Source organism: Ursus maritimus, unplaced genomic scaffold (genome assembly GCF_017311325.1).
Source record: "Ursus maritimus isolate PB19 unplaced genomic scaffold, ASM1731132v1 scaffold_4, whole genome shotgun sequence".
Classification (NCBI taxonomy): Eukaryota; Metazoa; Chordata; class Mammalia; order Carnivora; family Ursidae; genus Ursus; species Ursus maritimus.
The window spans coordinates 63645427-63664652 of NW_024426552.1; the positions used below are offsets into that span (position 1 = coordinate 63645427).

The following is a 19226-nucleotide window of genomic DNA, read 5'->3' on the forward strand; positions in this document are numbered from 1 at the left end:
AAATAATTTCAGTCTTTTGGTATCGGTTGAGACCTGTTTTGTGTCCCAGAACATGGTCTATTCTTGAGCATGTTCCATGGGCCTTAGAATAGAATGAGTATTCTTTGGTTCTGGGGTGTAGTGTTCCATATATATCTATGAGGTCCAACTCGTCAAGTATGGCATTCAAAGCCCTTGTTTCTTTGTCGATTTTTTACATGGGTGTTCTATTTCTGATAGTGGAGTGTTGAGGGTCCCCTACTATTAACGTATTTTTATCTATATGTCTCTTTATTCTGGTTAAGAGTTGGCTTGTGTATCTTGCTGCTCCCTTTTGGGGGCGTATATATTTATAGTTTCATATCCACTTGTTGGATACATCCTTTAAGAATAATATAGTGCCCTTCTGTGTCTCTAACTATAGTCTTTAGTTTAAAATCCACCTTATTCTGATATGAAATTGTACCCCAGCTTTCTTTTGAGGTCCTTAGGCATGAACGCAGTATCTGTCCATCCCTTTACTTTCAGTCTGAATGTATTTTAGTTCAAAATAGAGTCTCTTGTAGACAGCAAATGGATGGGTCATGTCTTTTATCCAATCTCGCAACCCTGTGGTGTTTAGGAGCATTTAGTCCATTTACATTGAGACTGATTATTGAGAGATATGATTTTAATGAGGCCATGTTGCCAGTGAAGTCTTTATTTCTATAGATTGTGACTTTCTCTTCTGTATCACTCTTGGGGCTTTTTTACTTTTATAGAACACCCCTTAATATCTCCTGTAGGGCTGGTTTCGTGGTTATGAAATTGGTCAATGACTGGTGATTCTGGAAGGTCTTTATTTCTCCATCAATTCTGAATGACAGCCTTGCTGGATAAAGGATCCTTGGCTGCATGTTTTTCTCTGAAAGAGCTTTAAAAAAGCCCCCCCAACCCTTTCTCTCATTCCAGGTCTGTGTAGACAGGTCTGACATAATTCTGATACCTTTGCCTTGGTACGTGAGAAATTTCTTTGCCCTGGCCACTTTCAATACTGTATCCTTGGATCTAATATTTGCGAAGTGCACTATGACATGACTTGGTGTAGGTTTGTCGTGGTTGAGCGTGGAGGGGTCCTCTCTGCCTCTTGGACACGAATTTTTGTTTCCCTTGCTAGATTAGGGAAGTTTTCAGCTACAATTTGTTCAAATATCTCTTCTAGATCTCTGTTTTTCTCCACCCCCTCGGGGATGTTGATGATTCTGACATTGGAACCTTTCATTGAGTCAGTAATCACCCATAACCTACATTCCTGAGCGTGGATTTTTTTTAGTCCAGATTCTATTTTAGCTTTTTCTTCTACTAACCCATGCTCCAATTCGCTGATACGTTCTTCTGCCTCATTCACCCTGGCCATCAGAGCCTCTAGTTTTGACTACATTTGGCTCATAGAATTTTTAATTTCTGCCAGATTCGCTCTCATTTCTGCCCTTAGAGATTCTATAGTCTCATTAACATTTTCATTAATACTTTTTTCAAGTGTACACATCATCTTGACCATTGTTACTCTGAATTCCATTTCTGATAATTTGGTTATATCCATATTCTTTAGTTCTGTGGCAGAGGCCACAGACTCATTGTCTTTTCTTTGCTGGGGGGGATTTCTCCTTCTCGTCATTCTGATGAGGAGAGGGTGCGGGGTTGTCCAGAGCCCAAATTATTGACCAGGACCCAGGCCATGCGCCCTTGTTTTATAGGGATCTTAGGGATGTGAGCTTCTTGATTTTTCAGCCTGCCTTCTGGGGTAGGAGCCTGCCACGCCGATATTCAGGCAACCCTGTTTGGGTAGAGTCTCCGTGTTCCCTGCGAGGGGGGATGGGGATGGGCACACTGTGAGCTGGTGTTTCCAGGCTTTTGTTCTCTGGCGGCTTTCCCTGGTGGTTTGCTGTGCCTCTTCTGAGAGTCAGAGCAGCAGCAGCGGCCGAATTTCAGCCTCTGTCACAGAACAGAGGGGATCGCGGACCGTTCTCCACTGATGTTCTGGCCACTTTAACTCTGTTTCTGTTGGTGCTGCTCAACCCTGCAGCATCCCGGGATGTGCGCCCCACACCCAGCATCCCAGCCCTCATTTCCAGGGCCGGCGCGTCTCTATCCTTTGTGTTTCTAACACCGCCTGCCGCCCCCACGCGCTCCCAGAGCTCCCGGTCTCAGTCTGGTTCCAGTGAGCACACCGGAGCTCTGTTTCAGTCTGGAGGGGTGCCTTCCCCGGCTCACGGTCTCAGCCTGCTCTCTCGCGGGTGCCAGTCCGCGAGTCCGCCCGCTCCCCCGTGCAGGTGGCTACCGCTTCCTGGCCTCCGAATGCGGAAGCTCCCTCCCCGTTCCATTTATCTTCCGATATCTGTGCGCGGTTTCACGGCTCCCCACTTCGTACCTCAATACTCAGCACTGGAGATGTTCATTTGTAGACATCCAGATGTATCTTCCTGCGTCTCAGGCGGATTCCGTGGATGTTTAGGCTGGTCTGGTACCTATCCAGCTCGACTCAGGGGACTGGCTCAAAAAGGGGTCCCCTACTCCTCTGCCATCTTAACTCTTCCCTCTATTATTATATTCTTATGTTAGTCTTGTCACCTTTATGATATTATCAACTTTTTATATTTTTCTTTTTTTTTTCCCCATTGTATGACTGTGAAAGCTTTCAAATACACAGAGGAGTTGAAAAAGTTATACCATGAGCATTCATGTATGTATGTGTATACACACACACATACACATACATACTCACCACTTAGATTTGACAATTATCATTTTGCTATATTTACTTTATAATATATGTCCATTCATCTATGAGCCATAATACTTCTATGGATGCATTTTGAATTAAGTTGCAGGTGTCAGTAGACTTTACCTCTTAGAACCTCAGTATGCATATCATTAAAACATCAGTATGCATATCATATAACTCAGTATAACCATTGTTTATAATTCTATTCTTATCTTTTTTTGACATTCAATTTTCACACAGAGAAATCATAAATTTTATCATACAATTTGATGACTTTTTGCCAGTGTATATACCTGTGTAATCCAAACCTTTATCAAAATATACAATATTACCTTTACTCATACCCCCTTCCAGTGAGTTCTCCTCAAGTCAACCAAGCTCTGAATTTTTTTCACCATAGGTTAGTTTTGCTTGTTCAGACTCTAATATAATTATACTATATGCACTGTTTTGTGTATTGCTTCTTATATTTAGCATAACATTTTTGAGAATCATCCATGTGGTTGCATCTGTCATTAGTGTTTATCTTTCAACTGGTGAGTGGTAATTTATTGTATGAGTATAGCACATTTTGGTTTTGATTCTCTTGTTGGACAGCTGGACTGTTTCTAGGTTGTTATGTATAAAGCTAATAGGGGCATACTTAACACACATTATTATGTGGCCATATGCTATTTTCTGAGATACATACATAGGAGAGAAATTTATAGGTAATAGGACAGATAGTTTTATAGAAAACTACAAGACAATTTTCCAAAGTGTTTGTATCATTTTATACTCCTACCAACATTTGGTAGTATTTTTTTAATGAAAAATAATTATTTTAGTCATTATGGTAGTTGGACAATGGTATCTTGTGATTTTAGTTTTATTTATTTTTATTTCCTTGATGACTATTTTTACTATCTGCTCTCTTTCAGACAGTTCGGCATGGTTTTCCTTATCAGCCCACAGCATTAGCCTTTGATCCAGTTCAGAAAATCTTGGCTATTGGGACAAGAACAGGTGCTATACGAATGTATCCTTAATATTTGTTTTATTATTTGTTACATTAATACCAATTACATTTCCTTAAATATTCAGGTAAGTGAAATATGACCAAATAAAGTTGGTTTCTTCAAAAAGGGTAATGATTGTGAAAGACCACATTGTCCGGTTTATTGGCATATCTTTAATGTCTGTGAGATAACTATTGATGTCCTTTCTTTAATTCCTTTTGATAAATACCTAGAAGTAGAATTGCTGAATCATATGGAAGTTCTAGTTTTAATTCTTTGAGGAAACTCCATACTGTTTTCCATAGTGGCTGTACTAATTTACAGTCTCACCAATAGTGTACAAGGGTTTCCTTTTCTCCATATCCTCGCTAACACTTGTTATTTCTTGTCTTTTTGGTAATAGCCATTCTAACAGGTATGAAGTGATATCTCATTGTGGCATTTCTCTGATAATTAGTGATGCCTAACAACTTTTCATGTATCAGCCATCTGTAGGTCTTCTTTTGAAAAATGTCTATTCAGGTCCTCTGTCCATTTTTTAATCTAATTGTTTTTTATTTTGATATTGAGTTGTATGAGTTCTTTATATGTTTTGAATATTGACCCCTTATCAGATATGTATTTGTAAATACTTTCTCCCATTTATTTTGTTGATGGTTTCTTTTGTTGTACAGAAGCTTTTTAGTTTGATGTAGTCCTACTTGTTTATTTTTGCTTTTGGTATCATATCCAAAAAGTCATTGCCAAGACCAATGTCTAGGAGCTTACTGTATTTATTTTCTTCTAGGAGTTTTATGGCTTCAGTTCTTATCTTTCAAGTTTTTAATCCATTTTGAGTTAATTTTTATGTGTACTGTAAGATATTAGTCCAGTTTTCTTTTGCATATTGCTGTCCAGTTTTCCTGGCACCATTTATTGAAGAAACTGTCTTTTCCCCATTGAGTAGTCTTGGCTCTCTTATCATATATTAGTTGACCATGTATGTATGGGTTTTTTTCTGGGCTCTTGGTTCTGTTCCATTGGTCTATATGTCTACTTTTATGCCAATACCATAATGTTTTGATTAACTTTGTAATATAGTTTGGAATCAGGAAGCATGATGCCTCTAGCTTTGTTCTCTGTTTTCTCAAGATTACTTTGGCTACTCAATGTCTTTTGTGGTTTTATACATATTTTAGGATTGTTCTATTTCTGTAAAGGATGCCATTGGAATTTTTATAGAGATCATGTTGAATCTGTGTATTGATTTGAGTAGAATGGATATTTTAACAGTATTCTTTCAATCCATGAGCATGGAATATCTTTTCATTCATTTATAACTTCTTCAAATTCTTTCATCAGTATCTTACAGTTTTCAGCGTCAAGGTCTTTCACTTCCTTGGTTAAATTTATTCCTAGGTACTTTATTCTTTTTGATGCAGTTGTAAATGGGATTGTTTTCTTAATTTCTCATTCTGATAATTTATCATTAGTACGTAGAAATGCAACTCATTTTTGTATATTGATTTTGTAGGATCATTTTCTTTTCAATCTACTATGTCAATCTACTTTGTTTAATTGATATATGATGGTAATTTATTATAAGGTAATTATTTATATGTTAGGACTTAATTCTGCCATTTTACTTGTTTGTTTTCTGCTTGTTTCCTCTGTTTCTTGTCTATTTGTCTTTTCCTATTTTCCTGTGGGTTATTTTGAACATTTTTAGTAATTCAATCTTGATTTATTTGTATTGTTTTTGAGTATATTGCTTTGTAGAGTTTTCTCAGTGGTTGCTCTAGGTATTACAGTAAACATACGTAAATTATCACAGTCTACTGGTATCAACATTTTTTCACTTTGAGGAAAATTGAAACCTCCTTCCATTTAGGTCCCTGTACCCTGTCTACTTTTAAAGTGTAATTATCTTATTAATTTCCTGTAAATGCCTTGAGCAGCACCACATCATATGGTGCTATCATTTTTGCTTCAGACATCAAATGAGACTTAAGAAACTCATAAGAGGTAGTATAATCTATTATATTTACCCAAATTTTTACCCAATCCTGTTATTTCCTTTCTAATGCTCCAAGACTTCTTTTTCCAGGGTTTTTATGGTGAAAATATGTGCTGTTGATTTGAGAACTTTCATTTCCTTCTGGTTAGAGCACTTTCTTTAGATTTTTTTTTTAAAGGGTAGATTTGTTAGAAACAAATTGTCTTAGTTTTTCTTCATCTGAGAATGTATGTATTCTTCATTCCTCAAGGATATTTTTGCTTGTATACACACTTGACAGTTACTTTCTTTTATTACTTGAAAAATGTTGTACCACTTTCTTCTGGCTGCTGTGGTTTCAGATGAGAAATTACTATCATTCAATTTCATGTTCATTTATAATAGTTTGTCTCTGCCTGCAGTTTCAGATGAGAAATTACTATCATTCAATTTCATGTTCATTTATAATACTTTGTCACTGCCTGCTTTCCAGAGCTTTCCCCCTTAGTTTTCAGAAGCTTAATTATGATGTTTCTCGACATGGATATTTCTGGGTTTATCTTATTTGGTGTTTGCTCCACTTTCTGCATCTGTAGGTTTATGTATTTCATCAAATTTGGAAGTTTTCAGCCGTTATTTTTTATAATAGTTTTTCAATCCCACTGTCTTTTTATTCTCCCTCTGGGGCTCTAATTACATGAATGTTACATCTTTTGTTCTTATCCCACAGACCCCTGACACTGTTTATTGTATTTCCCCACTTCAGTCTCTTTTCCCTTTGTTGTTCAGATCAGGTAAATTTTATTGATCTCTTCCCAAGTTTACTGATTTTATCCTTATCATCTCCACTATACTACTGAGCCTATCCATTTTTATCTTGGTTATTATATTTTTCAGTTCATTTCTTTTTTAGAATTCCTATTTGCTGATCTTTATTTCTCATTTGTTTTAAGAAGATTCATAATTGCTTATTGAAGGATTTTTGTGATGGCTGTTGAAAACATTTTTCAGATAATTACAACATCTGATTCATTTTCATGTTGGCATGTATTGATTATCTTTTCTCATTCAAGTGCCATTATCTTGGTTCTTAGTATGGTGAGTGATTTTCAATTGTATCCTGGATATTTTGGATATTATATTATGAAACTTGGATGCTAGTAATAATTTTTTTTTTTTTTTTACTAGTTAAGTCCCCCTGTTGAGGTGTAACTTGAGGGCTGGGTGGGTGTGTATATTCAAGTTTTGTGTTGGGCCCCGTCAACATACCCACCCCAGCAAAAGTGGATACTGACTCACCCACCTCATTTTCCAACATGTGGGAATGGAAGTTCATCTTCCTACAGGGCCCCAGTGACGTCAGGAGAGATAGAAAGCATGGTATCAACAACTCTTCCTTGCACCACCTTGTTCCAGCTCACTGATGTGAGTAGAGTTCCAGCTCCTAGTAGGATCCTCTGACACAATATGGGTGCTGACTAGCCCTGATTTGCCCACCTTGTTCAGTCTTAGTGCTGTCAGGTGGATGTGGGTATTCAACTTCCCAATGACCACCCAGCTGACAGAGCTAGGAGAGTGTGTGTGAAGCTTAATGTGTGTGTGAATCCCCACCTTGTACCATCTCATTAAATCTTGTTGCCCCTGAATTCCACCGATGCTACGCTGGTAGGAGAATTAGAACACCTTTTTTTTATACTAGGAAGGGAATGTAAGATCAGGTGCTCATTCAGACTCACTAATACTGTCCCATCAGATTGGATTACTCCCACCCGCTTTACTAGTCTGGAGATGGCAGATTAGCGTTCTCCTTTGTGCACTAATGCCACCTGACAGTGGAACAGAGTGCTAACTGCTTCTGCCAGGCAGGGGATGGGTGATTAACTCTCTATTTGTGCCCTTAAACACTACCTGCTGAGGGAATTGGAGTGCGCTCTCTGCAGGGTGGGAGAAGGATAAGGTGGAAGATCAGTTCCCCAGTCAACCCTGTTAAACTGTGTGGAGTCAGGAAGAGGAGAGTTTTTTCTTTATTGTTTGCTAGATTAGGTTCAGTGATGCCAAAATTTGTTTTTAGGTCTACCTATCTTCTCAGTCCTTTGGCTGGGAAAAGAGTCCTTTTCTTGGAGTTTTTGTTTCTGTTTTTTTGTTTGTACCAGTTGGTGGTTCTGGGTTGGAGACTTCTACAGTGCATTGTCCAGGATATATAAGACACAATAAGGAAACCCAAGGAAATTGCTGCTGTGTCATTCCTCAAGTCCTGAGTTGGTTTGTCATTCCTCCTTCTTTCTACCTTTCACATTCTTTCTATTTGATTGTAATATTATATCCAGAGATTTGTTGTTGTTGTTGTTGTTGGTAAGAGGCAGAAGCTGGGAGGAATAGAACTACTTCATCTTCACAGATTTGGAATTCTCCATCCTCAAATTTTAATATGTTGTGTTTTCCTTTCATTATGTTTAAAATATTTTCTAATTTCTGCTTGATTTCTTTTCTTGACCTATGGGTTATTTATGTGTTATTTAGTTTCCAAATATTAGATGTTTTTCTAGAATTCTGTTATTGATTTCTAATGTAGTTCCATTGTGGTCAGAGAATATACTCTGTATAACCAGAATCTTAAAAATTAACTGAAGCTTGTTTTCTGGTCCTGTCTGTGGTCTGTCCTGATAAATGTTAAATGTGTATTTGAAATGAATATGTATACTATTGTCGTTGGGTGGATTGATCTGTAAATATCACTTAGGAAAAATCAATTGATAGTGTGGTTAAGATCTGTATTTGTACTGATTTTCTCTTTATCACTATCTGTTTCTTCTATTACTAAGAGAGTGGTATTAAAATCTCTCAATATAATTGTAACCTGATCTGTTTATCCTTGCAGTTCTATCAGTTTTATTTCATTTAATGTATTTCAAAGCATTGTTAGCTGTATGAACATTTAGGAGTGTTAAGTCCTTTTGATGAGTTGACTCTTAACATTATGAAATGACCTTTGTCTCTGATAATATTTTCTAATCTGAATTTTACTTTGTCTGATATGGATGTAGCCACTGAAGCTTTCTTTTGATTAGTCTTAACATGGTATATCTTTTTCCATCTCTTTCATTTTAACCTATTAGTGTCTTCATATTTCAAGTGTAAGACAGCATGGATTGGGTGTTGGGTTTTTTTTTTTTTTTTGTCTAATTCGACAATTTCTGCCCTTTAAACTTATAATTTTAAAATTTAGTTTTATATTAAAAAGAGATTCACATTTTGAAATAAGATTATTTGGGGTTTTATGATGTTGAGTCGTCTAAGTTCTTTATATATTTAGGGTATTGACTCTTTATTAGGCATATCATTTGTGAATATCTTCTCCCATTCCATAGGCTGCCTTTCTGTTTTGTTGATGGTTTCTTTCACTGTGCAAACCCTTTTTATTTTGGTGTAGTACCTATGTTTATTTTTGTGTTTGTTTCCCTTGTGTCAGGAGACATATCTAGAAAAATGTTTCTATGGCTGATGTGAAAGAAATTACTCTCTTATGTTTCCTTTTAGGAGTTTTATGGTTTCAGATCTCACATTTAGGTCTTTAATCCATTTAAGTTTATTTTTGTGTATGGTGTAAGACAGTAGTTTAGTTTCATTCTTTTGCATTAGCTGTATAGTTATCCCAGCATTATTTGTTGAAAGGACTATTTCTCCCCATTGTATATTCTTGCCACCTTTGTTGTAGGTTAATATGATTATATAAGCATGGGTTTATTTCTGGGCTCTCTATTCTGTCACATTAATTTATGTTTCCGTATTTGTGCCGGTACCATATGGATTTGATTACTACAGCTCTGTAGTATATCTTGATATCTAATATAACACTGTATGTAATTATACTTCAATAAAAAATAGTTAGAAAATGGATTCATGATTTAATTGGTGTAAAGTGCTGCCCCAGGAACCTGCCCCAGGGTGTTTCGGAATGCGTTATTTGTGCATCTCTCTGGGCTGGGAGGAGCTTTGACCTGCAGGGGATAGTCTCTTATGGAAGCTGTTTCCAATCATTTGGGAGCCTCCTTCCACAGGTTGGGAGGGGGAGTTTTGGACTCTACAAGGTTTGTACTGGAACGTCATGGCAGCCATTCTCCATGCGGGAGGTATACCCGCAATGCAAATGCATTATGATGAATCTAGGGGTTACCCTGGGGCAGAGGTGGAAGAGGAGAGCACATATTCTGCACCTGTGGCTCTTGATCTCTCAGTCCCAAGGTCTTGGAAGCCCTAAAGTCAGGCTGTTGTACCCCTGGGCCTTTAATGTGTAGCTTATTTATCACTGTCCTCCCCCCCAGCGACGTGTCTCTATCATTCCCTTCAAGGATTTGGGACTCTGCTTCCCTGTGTTCCTTCCACTGCTCGTGCCTAGCTTCTACCTAAGAGAATCATATAGTATGTGACTCTTTGATCTGGCTTTTTTTCACTCAGTATAATGTCTTTTAGATTCATCACAGTTATATGTGCATTAAAAGGTAATTCCTTTTTATGGTGGAGTAGTCTTCTGTTGTATGGATATACTACATTTTGTTAATCCATCCACCTGTTGAATGAAATTTGGATTATTTCCAGCTTTTAGGTACCATAAATAAAGCTTCTTTGAACATTAATGTATAGATTTTATGGAAATATAACTTTCCATTTGTATAGTAAATCTGACAAGTGGGATTGCTGGGTCATGTGGTATGTTTAAATTTATGTGAAACTGAAATCATTTTCCAGAGATGTATCATTTTGAATTTCTATCAGCAATATGAATTTCAGTTGCTCCACAGCTTTGCCAGCACTTTGGTATTCTCAATATTTTAAAAATTTATCTATTCTAATAGGTATAGTAGTATTACACTGTGGTTTTAATTTCCATTTTCCTAACAACTGCCTATTCATGCTGTCCTTATATCCTTTTTGTTGAAGTGTCTGTCTTTTGCCTGTTTTAAAATTGTATTGTTTGTTTTCTTATTGCTGAGTTTTGAGTTTCTTTGTATATTCTGGATATAACTCTTATGTTGAATATGTATTTTGCAAATATTTTTGCACACTCTATAGATTGTCTTTTATTCTTTTAATGCTATTTTTTGCAGAATAAAATCTTAAATTTTGATGTAGTCCAACTTATAAATTCTTTTTAATGATCTGTTGATGTCATGTCTAAGAACTCTTTATGTAACCTGAGGTCAGGTAGATTTTTCTCCTATGTTTTCTTCTAATAGTTGAGTTGTTTTTTTTATATTTAAGTCTATGATCCACATGTAGTTAATTTTTATCTGTGGTGTAAAGTATGGATCACATTTCATTTGATGACATATAAATATTTCATTGGTCCAGTATTTTTTGTTGAGAAGACTATCCTTTTTTCACTGAATGCCTTCATACTTTGGTCAAAATCTTAAATAACTGTGTGAATATATTTACAGACTCATTTTATACTAACATATCATTTTGATTATTTTAGCTTTAAAAAAAGTCTTGAAATCAGGAAATTTATTTTTTCAAATTTTTTTAGGCTTTTCTACATTCTTTGACTTTACATTAGAATTTTAGAATCACATTGCCATTTTCTACCAAACATCTTTTGAGATTTTGGTCTATAGATGAGGTTGGGAAGAATTGATATCTTCATGATTTTGAGTCATTCTCAATACATTAAAATGTTATATTTCTCCATTAATTTGTTGGATTTTTAAATTTTATTTATCATAGTTTTATAGTTTTCAGTATTTATACCAAAGTTAAATGCGTTGACAGTAGTCTGCATATGCTATCTCCTCATTCCTGAGTTATGTCTTTTTTATTTTTATTATGATATGTTAGTACATCATTAGTTTTTGATGTAGTGTTCCATGATTCATTGTTTGCATATAGCACCCAGTGTTCAATGCAATATACATGCCCTCCTTAATACCCATCACCGGTCTAGCCCATCCCCCCACTCCTCTCCCCTCTAAAATCCTCAGTTTGTTTCCCAGAGTCCATAGTCTCTTGTGGTTCATTTCCCCTTTTGTTTACCCCACTTCATTGTTCCATTCCTTCTCCTACCAGTCTCCCTGCTATTCCTTATGTTCCACAAATGCGTGAAACCATATGATAATTGTCTTTCTCTGCTTGACTTATTTCGCTTAGCTTATCTCCTCCAGTCCTGTCCATGTTGCAGCAAATGTTGAGAAATCGTTCTTTTTGATGGATGAGTAATATTCCATTGTATATATGGACCACATCTTCTTAATCCAGCCATCTGTTGAAGGACATCTCAGCTCCTTCCACGATTTAGCTATTGTGGACAATGCTGCTATGAACATTGGGGTGCCTATGGCCTTTCTCGTCACTATGTCTGTATCTTTGGGGTAAATACCCAGTAGTGCAATTGCTGGATCATAGGGTAGTTCAATTTTTAACCTTTTGAGGGATCTCCATACTGTTTTCTAAAGTGGCTGTACCAACTTGCATTCCCACCAACAGTGTAAGAGGGTTTCCCTTTCTCCACATCCTCTCCAACATTTGTTGTTTCTTGCCTTGTCAATTTTTGCCATTCTAACTGGTGTAAGGTGGTATCTCAATGTGTGTTTTTTTTTTTTTTAAGATTTTACTTATTTATTTGGCAGAGATAGAGACAGCCAGCGAGAGAGGGAACACAAGCAGGGGGAGTGGGAGAGGAAGAAGCAGGCTTCCAACGGAGGAGCCTGATGTGGGGCTCGATCCCAGAACGCCGGGATCACACCCTGAGCTGAAGGCAGACGCTTAACGACTGAGCCACCCAGGCGCCCCTCAATGTGGTTTTGATTTGAATTTCCCTAATGGCTAATGATGTTGAACATTTTTTCATGTGTCTTTACCCATTTGTATGTTTTCATTGGAAAAGTGTCTGTTCATATCTTTGCCCATTTTTTGATTTGATTATTTGTTTCTTGGGTATTGAGCTTGAGAGGTTCTTTTAGATCTTGGATACCAGACTTTTATCTGTAGTGTCATTTGTAAATATCTTCTCCCATTCTGTGGGTTGCCTCTTTGTTTTGATGACTGTTTCCTTTGCTGTGCGGAAGTTTTTATCTTGATGAAATCCTGCAAGTTCATTTTTTCTTTTGTTTCTCTTGCCTTTAGACATGTGTCATGAAAGAAGTTGCTGTGGCCAATGTCAAAGAGGTTACAGCCTATGTTCTCCTCTATGATTTTGATGGATTCCTGTCTCACATCGAGGTCTTTCATCCATTTGGAGTTTATCTTTGTGTATGGTGTGAGAGAGTGGTCGAGTTTCATTCTTCTGTATATAGCTGTCCAATTTTCCAAGCACCATTTATTGAAGAGACTGTCTTTTTTCCACTGGATGTTTTTTCCTGCTTTGTCAAAGATTAGTTGACCCTAGAGCCGAGGGTTCATTTCTGGAGTCTGTATTCTGTTCCATTGGTCTATGTGTCTGTTTTTGTGCCAGTACCATGCTGTCTTGGTGATCATTACTCTGTAGTATAGCTTGAAATCAGGCAACGTGATGCCCCCAGCTTTGTGTTTTTTTTTTTTCCCAACATTTCCTTTGCAATTCAGGGTCTTTTCTGGTTCCACACAAATTTTAGGATTGTTTGTTCCACTCTTTGAAAAACGTCATTGGCATTTTGGTCGGGATAGAGTTGAATGTGTAGATTGTTCTGGGTAGCATAGACATTTTAAATTTGTTTATTCTTCCGATCCATGAGCATGGAATGTTTTTCCATCTGTTTGTGTCTTCTTCAATGTCTTTCATCAGTGTTCTGTGTTTTCTAGAGTATAGGTCCTTTACCTCTCTGGTTAAGTTAATTCCAAGATATCTTACGGTTTTTGGTGCTATTGTAAATGGAATCAATTACCTAATTTCTCTTTCTTCAGTCTCTTTGTTCATGTATAGAAATGCAACTGATTTCTGAGCATTGATTTTGTATCCTGCCACATTACTGAATTGTTGTATGAGTCCTAGTAATTTGGGGGTGGAGTCTTTTTGGTTTTCCATATAAAGTATCATGTCATCTGCAAAGAGAGAGAGTTTGACTTCTTCTTTGCCAATTTGAATACCTTTTATTCTTTTTTGTTGTCTGATTATTGTTGCTAGGACTTCTAGTACTATGTTGAACAATAATGGTGAGACTAGGCATCCTTGTCATGTTCCTGATCTTCAGGGAAAGGCTCTCAGCTTTTCCCCATTGAGAATGATATTCACTGTAAGCTCTTCATAGATGGTTTTTATGAAATTGAGGAATGTACCCTCTATCCCTAGACTCTGAAGAGTTTTAATTAGGAAAGGATGCTGTATTTTGTCAAAGGCTTTTTCTGCATCAATTGAGAGAATCATATGGTTCTTGTCTCTTCTCTTATTAATGTGATCTATCACACTGACCGATTTGCGAATACTGAACCACCTTGCATCCCAGGGATGAATCCCACTTGGTCATGATGGATAATCCTTTTCATGTACTGTTGGATCCTATTAGCTAGGATCTTGTTGAGAATTTTGGCATCCATATTCATCAGGGATATCGGTCTGTAATTCTCCTTTTTGATGGGGTCTTTGCCTGATTTGGGGATCAAGGTAATACTGGCCTCATAGAATGAGTTTGGTAGTTTTCCTTCTGTTTCTATTTTATGAAACAGCTTCAGGAGAATAGGTATTATTTCTTCTTTGAATGTTTGGTAGAATTCCCTGGGGAATCCATCAGGCCCTGGACTCTTGTTTTTGGGGAGTTTTTTGATCACTGCTTCAATCTCTTCATGATTAATTGGTCTGTTTTAATAATCAATTTCTTCCTGTTTCAGTCTTGGTAGTTTATGGGTTTCCAGGAAGGCATCCATTTCTTCCAGATTGTTCAATTTATTGGCATATAGTTGTTGATAATAATTTCTAATGATTGTTTCTATTTCCTTGGTGTTAGTCACGATTTCTCCCCTTTCATTCATAATTTTATTAATATGGGTCCTTTCTCTGTTCTTTTGAATAAGTCTGGCCAGTGGCTTATCAATCTTATTAATTCTTTCAAAGAACCAGCTTCTAGTTTTGTCATTCTGCTCTGCTGTATTTCTGATTTCTAATTCATTGATCTCTGCTCTAATCTTAATCAATTGTCTTTTTGTGCGTGGGCTAGGCCTGTTCTTCTGTTCCAGCTCCAGCTTCTTAAGGTGAGACTATCAGGTCTGCATTTTAGATTTTTCTCTTCTTTTGAGTGAGGCTTCGATGGCTATGTATTTTTCCCTTAGGACCGCCTTTGCAGTGTCCCATAGGTTTTGGACCAATGTGTTATTGTTCTCATTGGTTTCCAAAAATTGCTTAAGTTCTTCTTTAATTTCTTGGTTTATCCAATCATTCTTGATCAGGATGGTTCTTAGTTTCCAAGTGTTTGAGTTTCTTCCAAATTTTTCCTTGTGATTGAGTTCCAGTTTCAAAGCATTGTGGTCTGAGAATATGCAGGGAATAATCTCAGTTTTTTGGTATCGGTTGAGACCTGTTTTGTGACCCAGTATATGGTCTATTCTGGAGAAAGTTCCATGTGCACTCAAAAAGAATGAGTATTCTGTTGTTCTGGGGTGTAGTGTTCTATATATATCTATGAGGTCCATCTGGTCCAGTATGTCATTCAAAGCTCTTGTTTCTTTGTTGATTTTCTGCTTAGGTGATCTGTCTATTGCTGATAACGGAGTGTTGAGGTCCCCTACTATTAACGTATTATTATCTATATGTCTCTTTATTCTGGTTAAGCATTGGCTTGTGTATCTAGCTGCTCCCCTGTTGGGGGCATAGATATTTATAATTGTTAGATCCTGCTGTTGGATGCATCCTTTCAGAATAATAGTGTGTCCTTCTGTATCTTTAACTACAGCCTTTAGCTTAAAATCTAATCTGTCTGATATGAGAATTGCTACCCTATCTTTCTTTTGAGGTCTGTTGGCATGAAAAATGGTTCTCCATCCCTTCACTTTCAGTCTGGATGTATCTTTAGGTTCAAAATGAGTTTCTTGTAGGTAGCATATGGATGGGTCATGTCTTTTTATCCAATCTGCAACTCTGTGTCATTTTATGGGAGCATTTAGGCCATTCACATTGAGAGTGATTATTGAGAGAGATGATTTTAATGTTGTCATGTTGCCTGTGTTTCTATAGATTGTCCTTGTTTCTATAGATTGTCTCTGTAAATTTCTGTTCTGTATCACTCTTGGGGTCTTTTTACTTTTATAGACCCCCCCTTAATATTTCTCGTAGGGCTTGCTTGTTGGTCACATATTCTTTCAGTTTCTGCCGCTCTTGGAAGCTCCTTGTCTCTCCATCCATTCTGAATGACAGCCTTGCTGGATAAAGTATCCTTGGCTGCATGTTCTTCTCACTTAGTGCTCTGAATATGTCTTGCCAGCTTTTTCTGGCTTGCCAGGTCTCTGTAGACAGGTCTGACGTTATTCTGATGTTCTTGCTTCTGTATGTGAGGAATTTCTTCCCCTTTCAAGATTGTTTCCTTGGATCGAAGATTTGCGAATTGTACTATTATATGTTGTGGTGTTGGTCTGTTCTCATGATCTTGGGAGGGGTCCTCTCTGTCTCTTGGACATGAATGCTTGTTTCCTTCACCAGGTTAGGGAAGTTCTCAGCTACAATTTGTTCAAATATCTCTTCTAGACCTCTCTCATTCTCCACCACCTTGAGGAATGCCAATGATTCTGACATTGGATCGTTTCATTGAGTCAATAATCTCCCTTAGCCTTTTTTCTTGAATGTGGAGTTTCTTTAGCCATGTTTCTTCTCTTTCCTTCTCTATCATCTCATCCTCTCACTAATTCGTTTCTCTGCCTCGTTTACCCTGGCCATCAGAGCATCCAGTTTAGACTGGATTTGATTCATAGCATTCTTTTCTTTTTTAACTTTTTAAAAAAAAATTTTTATTATGTTATGTTAGTCACCATACAGTACATCATTAGTTTTTGATGTAGCGTTCCATGATTCATTGTTTGCGTATAACACACAGTACTCCATGCAATACGTTCCCTCCTTAATACCCATCACCAGCTTAGCCCAATCCCCCACCCTCCTCCCCTCTGAAATCCTCAGTTTGTTTCCCAGAGTCCATAGTCTCTCGTGGCTCCTTCCCCCTTCTGTTAACCCCCCCTTCATTCTTCCCTTCTTTCTCCTACCGATCTCCCTTCTATTCCTTATGTTCCATGAATGAGTGAAACCATATGATAATTGTCTTTCTCTGCTTGACTTATTTCACTTAGCATAATCTCCTCCAGTCCCATCCATGTTGCGGCAAATGTTGGGTAATCATTCTTTCCAATGGCAGTCATCAGAAAGATTTTATTCTTTTTGATGGCTTAGTAATACTCTGTTGTATATATACACCATGTCTTCTTTATCCATTCATCTGTTGATGGACATCTGGGCTCTTTCTGTATTTTGGCTATTGTGGACATTGCTGCTATAAACATTGGGGTGCACGTGTCCCTTTGAATCACTATGTTTGTATCCTTTGGATAAATACCAAGTAGTGCAATCCCTGGGTCGTAGGGTGGCTCTGTTTTTAGAGTAGCATCATTTTGTCGAACATCAGACAGCTTGAGTTTCTTCCTGTGTAGCGTCAGGTTCCGCCTTTTTGGCAAAATACCTTTTTGGTGTATGTCAAATACTTTAGATAAATATCTCGTGTTATTTTTGTTTTTCTATCAAATTGTGCATTGTTTGCCTTGGAGGTAGCAAAAGTGTTCATTCTCTTAGTGATGCATAGAAAGTTAGGGAAGGGAGAATGATTAATGAAAAGCAGATCCTGTGTTTAAATGATGTATTTGTTCTTGACATTGTAACTTGTCTAAGTTCAGTTTAGTGCCTTCACCTTCTGAACTTACTCCGTACATCCAGCCATCACTTCTTCCTGTTTCCTCCAAACCCAACCCGAGGGGTCTGCCTTCACCTTCTGTGCCGCCTTCTGGCAGCTCTCAGCCACTGCTGTTTGACTTCCGTCTGCTCTCTGACAGCCTGTTCTTGCAGCAGCAGCTTAGCTACATAATTCAACCAGTGTCTTTCAGGTCTTCTCTGACCAGGCCTCTGGGCTGCACTAACAGTGTTGAGACTTCAAATTTCTGCCAGATTCATTCTCATTTCAGCCGTTAGAGATTCTATATTTTTGTTAATATTTTTTTCAAGCCTATACATCATCTTGACGATTGTTACTCTGAACTCCCTTTCTGACAATTTGGTTATATCCATTTCCATTAGTTCTGTGGCAGAGGCCACAGTCTCTTTTTTTTTTCCTTTGTTGGGGGTTCCTCCTCCTGGTCATCCTGATGAGGTGTGGTCCCAGGGATGTATAGAGCCCAAATTATTGACCAGGACCCAAGCAAGATGCACCTGTTTTATAGGGACGTTAGGGATGTGGGCTTGTTGTTTCAGCCTGCCTTCTGGCAGAGGGGCCTGGCGTGCTGATACTTAGGCAACCCTGTTTGGGCAGAGTTGCCCTGCCCCTGTGGGGGGAGGGGATAGGCACAGTGAGAACTGTTGTTTCTGGGCTTTTGTTCTCTGGAGGCTTTCTGTGGTGGTTTTCTGTGACTCTTCTGAGAGAGCAGGAGTGACTGTATCCAAACCTCTGTCTCTGAACAAAGAGATCACAGTCTGCTCTTCACTGAGCTCTCCAGGCCACTCTAACCGTTTCTGTCGTATTGCTAAAAACCTGCAGCGTCCTGGGTTGTGTGCCCCACAGCTGCTCTCCCAGTCCTCTCTCCCAGGCCCGGCACATCTCTGCCCTTTCTAAAACCGCCAGCCACCCCTGGTTTGCGCCTGTGCTCCTGAGGTCCCATTTTCAGTCTAGTTTCCTGGCAGCTACCAGTCCACGAGTCCGGCCTGCTCTCCAGCACAGGAGGCTTCTACTTCCTGGTGCCTGAGCAGGGCTGCTCCCTCCCCCTTCTGTTTATCTTCAGATATCTGTGCACACTCTCGGCTCCCCGCTTCGTACCTTGATACCCAGCGCTGGAGATGTTCGTTTGTAGAGATCCAGATGTATCTTCTTACTTCTCAGGCTGATTTCATGGGTGTTCAGGATAGTCTGGTAGATATCCAGCTCGATTCAGGGGACTGGCTGATACAGGGTCCCCTATTCCTCTGCCATCTTTTCCAATCACTAATGTTTTATAATTTAAAAAATATAGAAAGTCTAAGGATTTTGATAAATTTTGATAAGTCTGATAACTAAAATGAACAAATGTTAATTTCTTGTAATATATATTTTTTGTAATACTCCTTTTTAAGAAAATAACTAAAATACTACAGATAAATTTGAGAGCTCTAATTTCTTTTCTCAGCCCAGTTTCAATCTGTTTCTACCCAAAGCTAGTCATTTATCATAATTTGGTATTTCTTTTTGCTGTTTTTGTTCAACATTTTAAAAAGTTTTTTGAGATATAATTCACCATATAATTCAACCATTTAAAGTGGTTTTTAGTATGTTCTTAGAATTACGCAATGATCACTATAATAACTCTTAAAATAGTTTTGTCATCC

General features: G+C 37.8%; 1 protein-coding gene across 2 annotated transcripts in view; it reads left to right on the plus strand.

The window, feature by feature from the left end:
* Positions 1–19226, plus strand: part of STXBP5L (syntaxin binding protein 5L) — a 419474-nt gene that overhangs the window by 88016 nt on the left and 312232 nt on the right. For both annotated transcript variants that reach the window (XM_008708188.2, XM_040621308.1), the window contains exon 2: positions 3664–3761. In XM_008708188.2, the coding sequence (XP_008706410.2) occupies positions 3664–3761 (98 nt within the window). The remainder of the gene's footprint in view (positions 1–3663; positions 3762–19226) is intronic.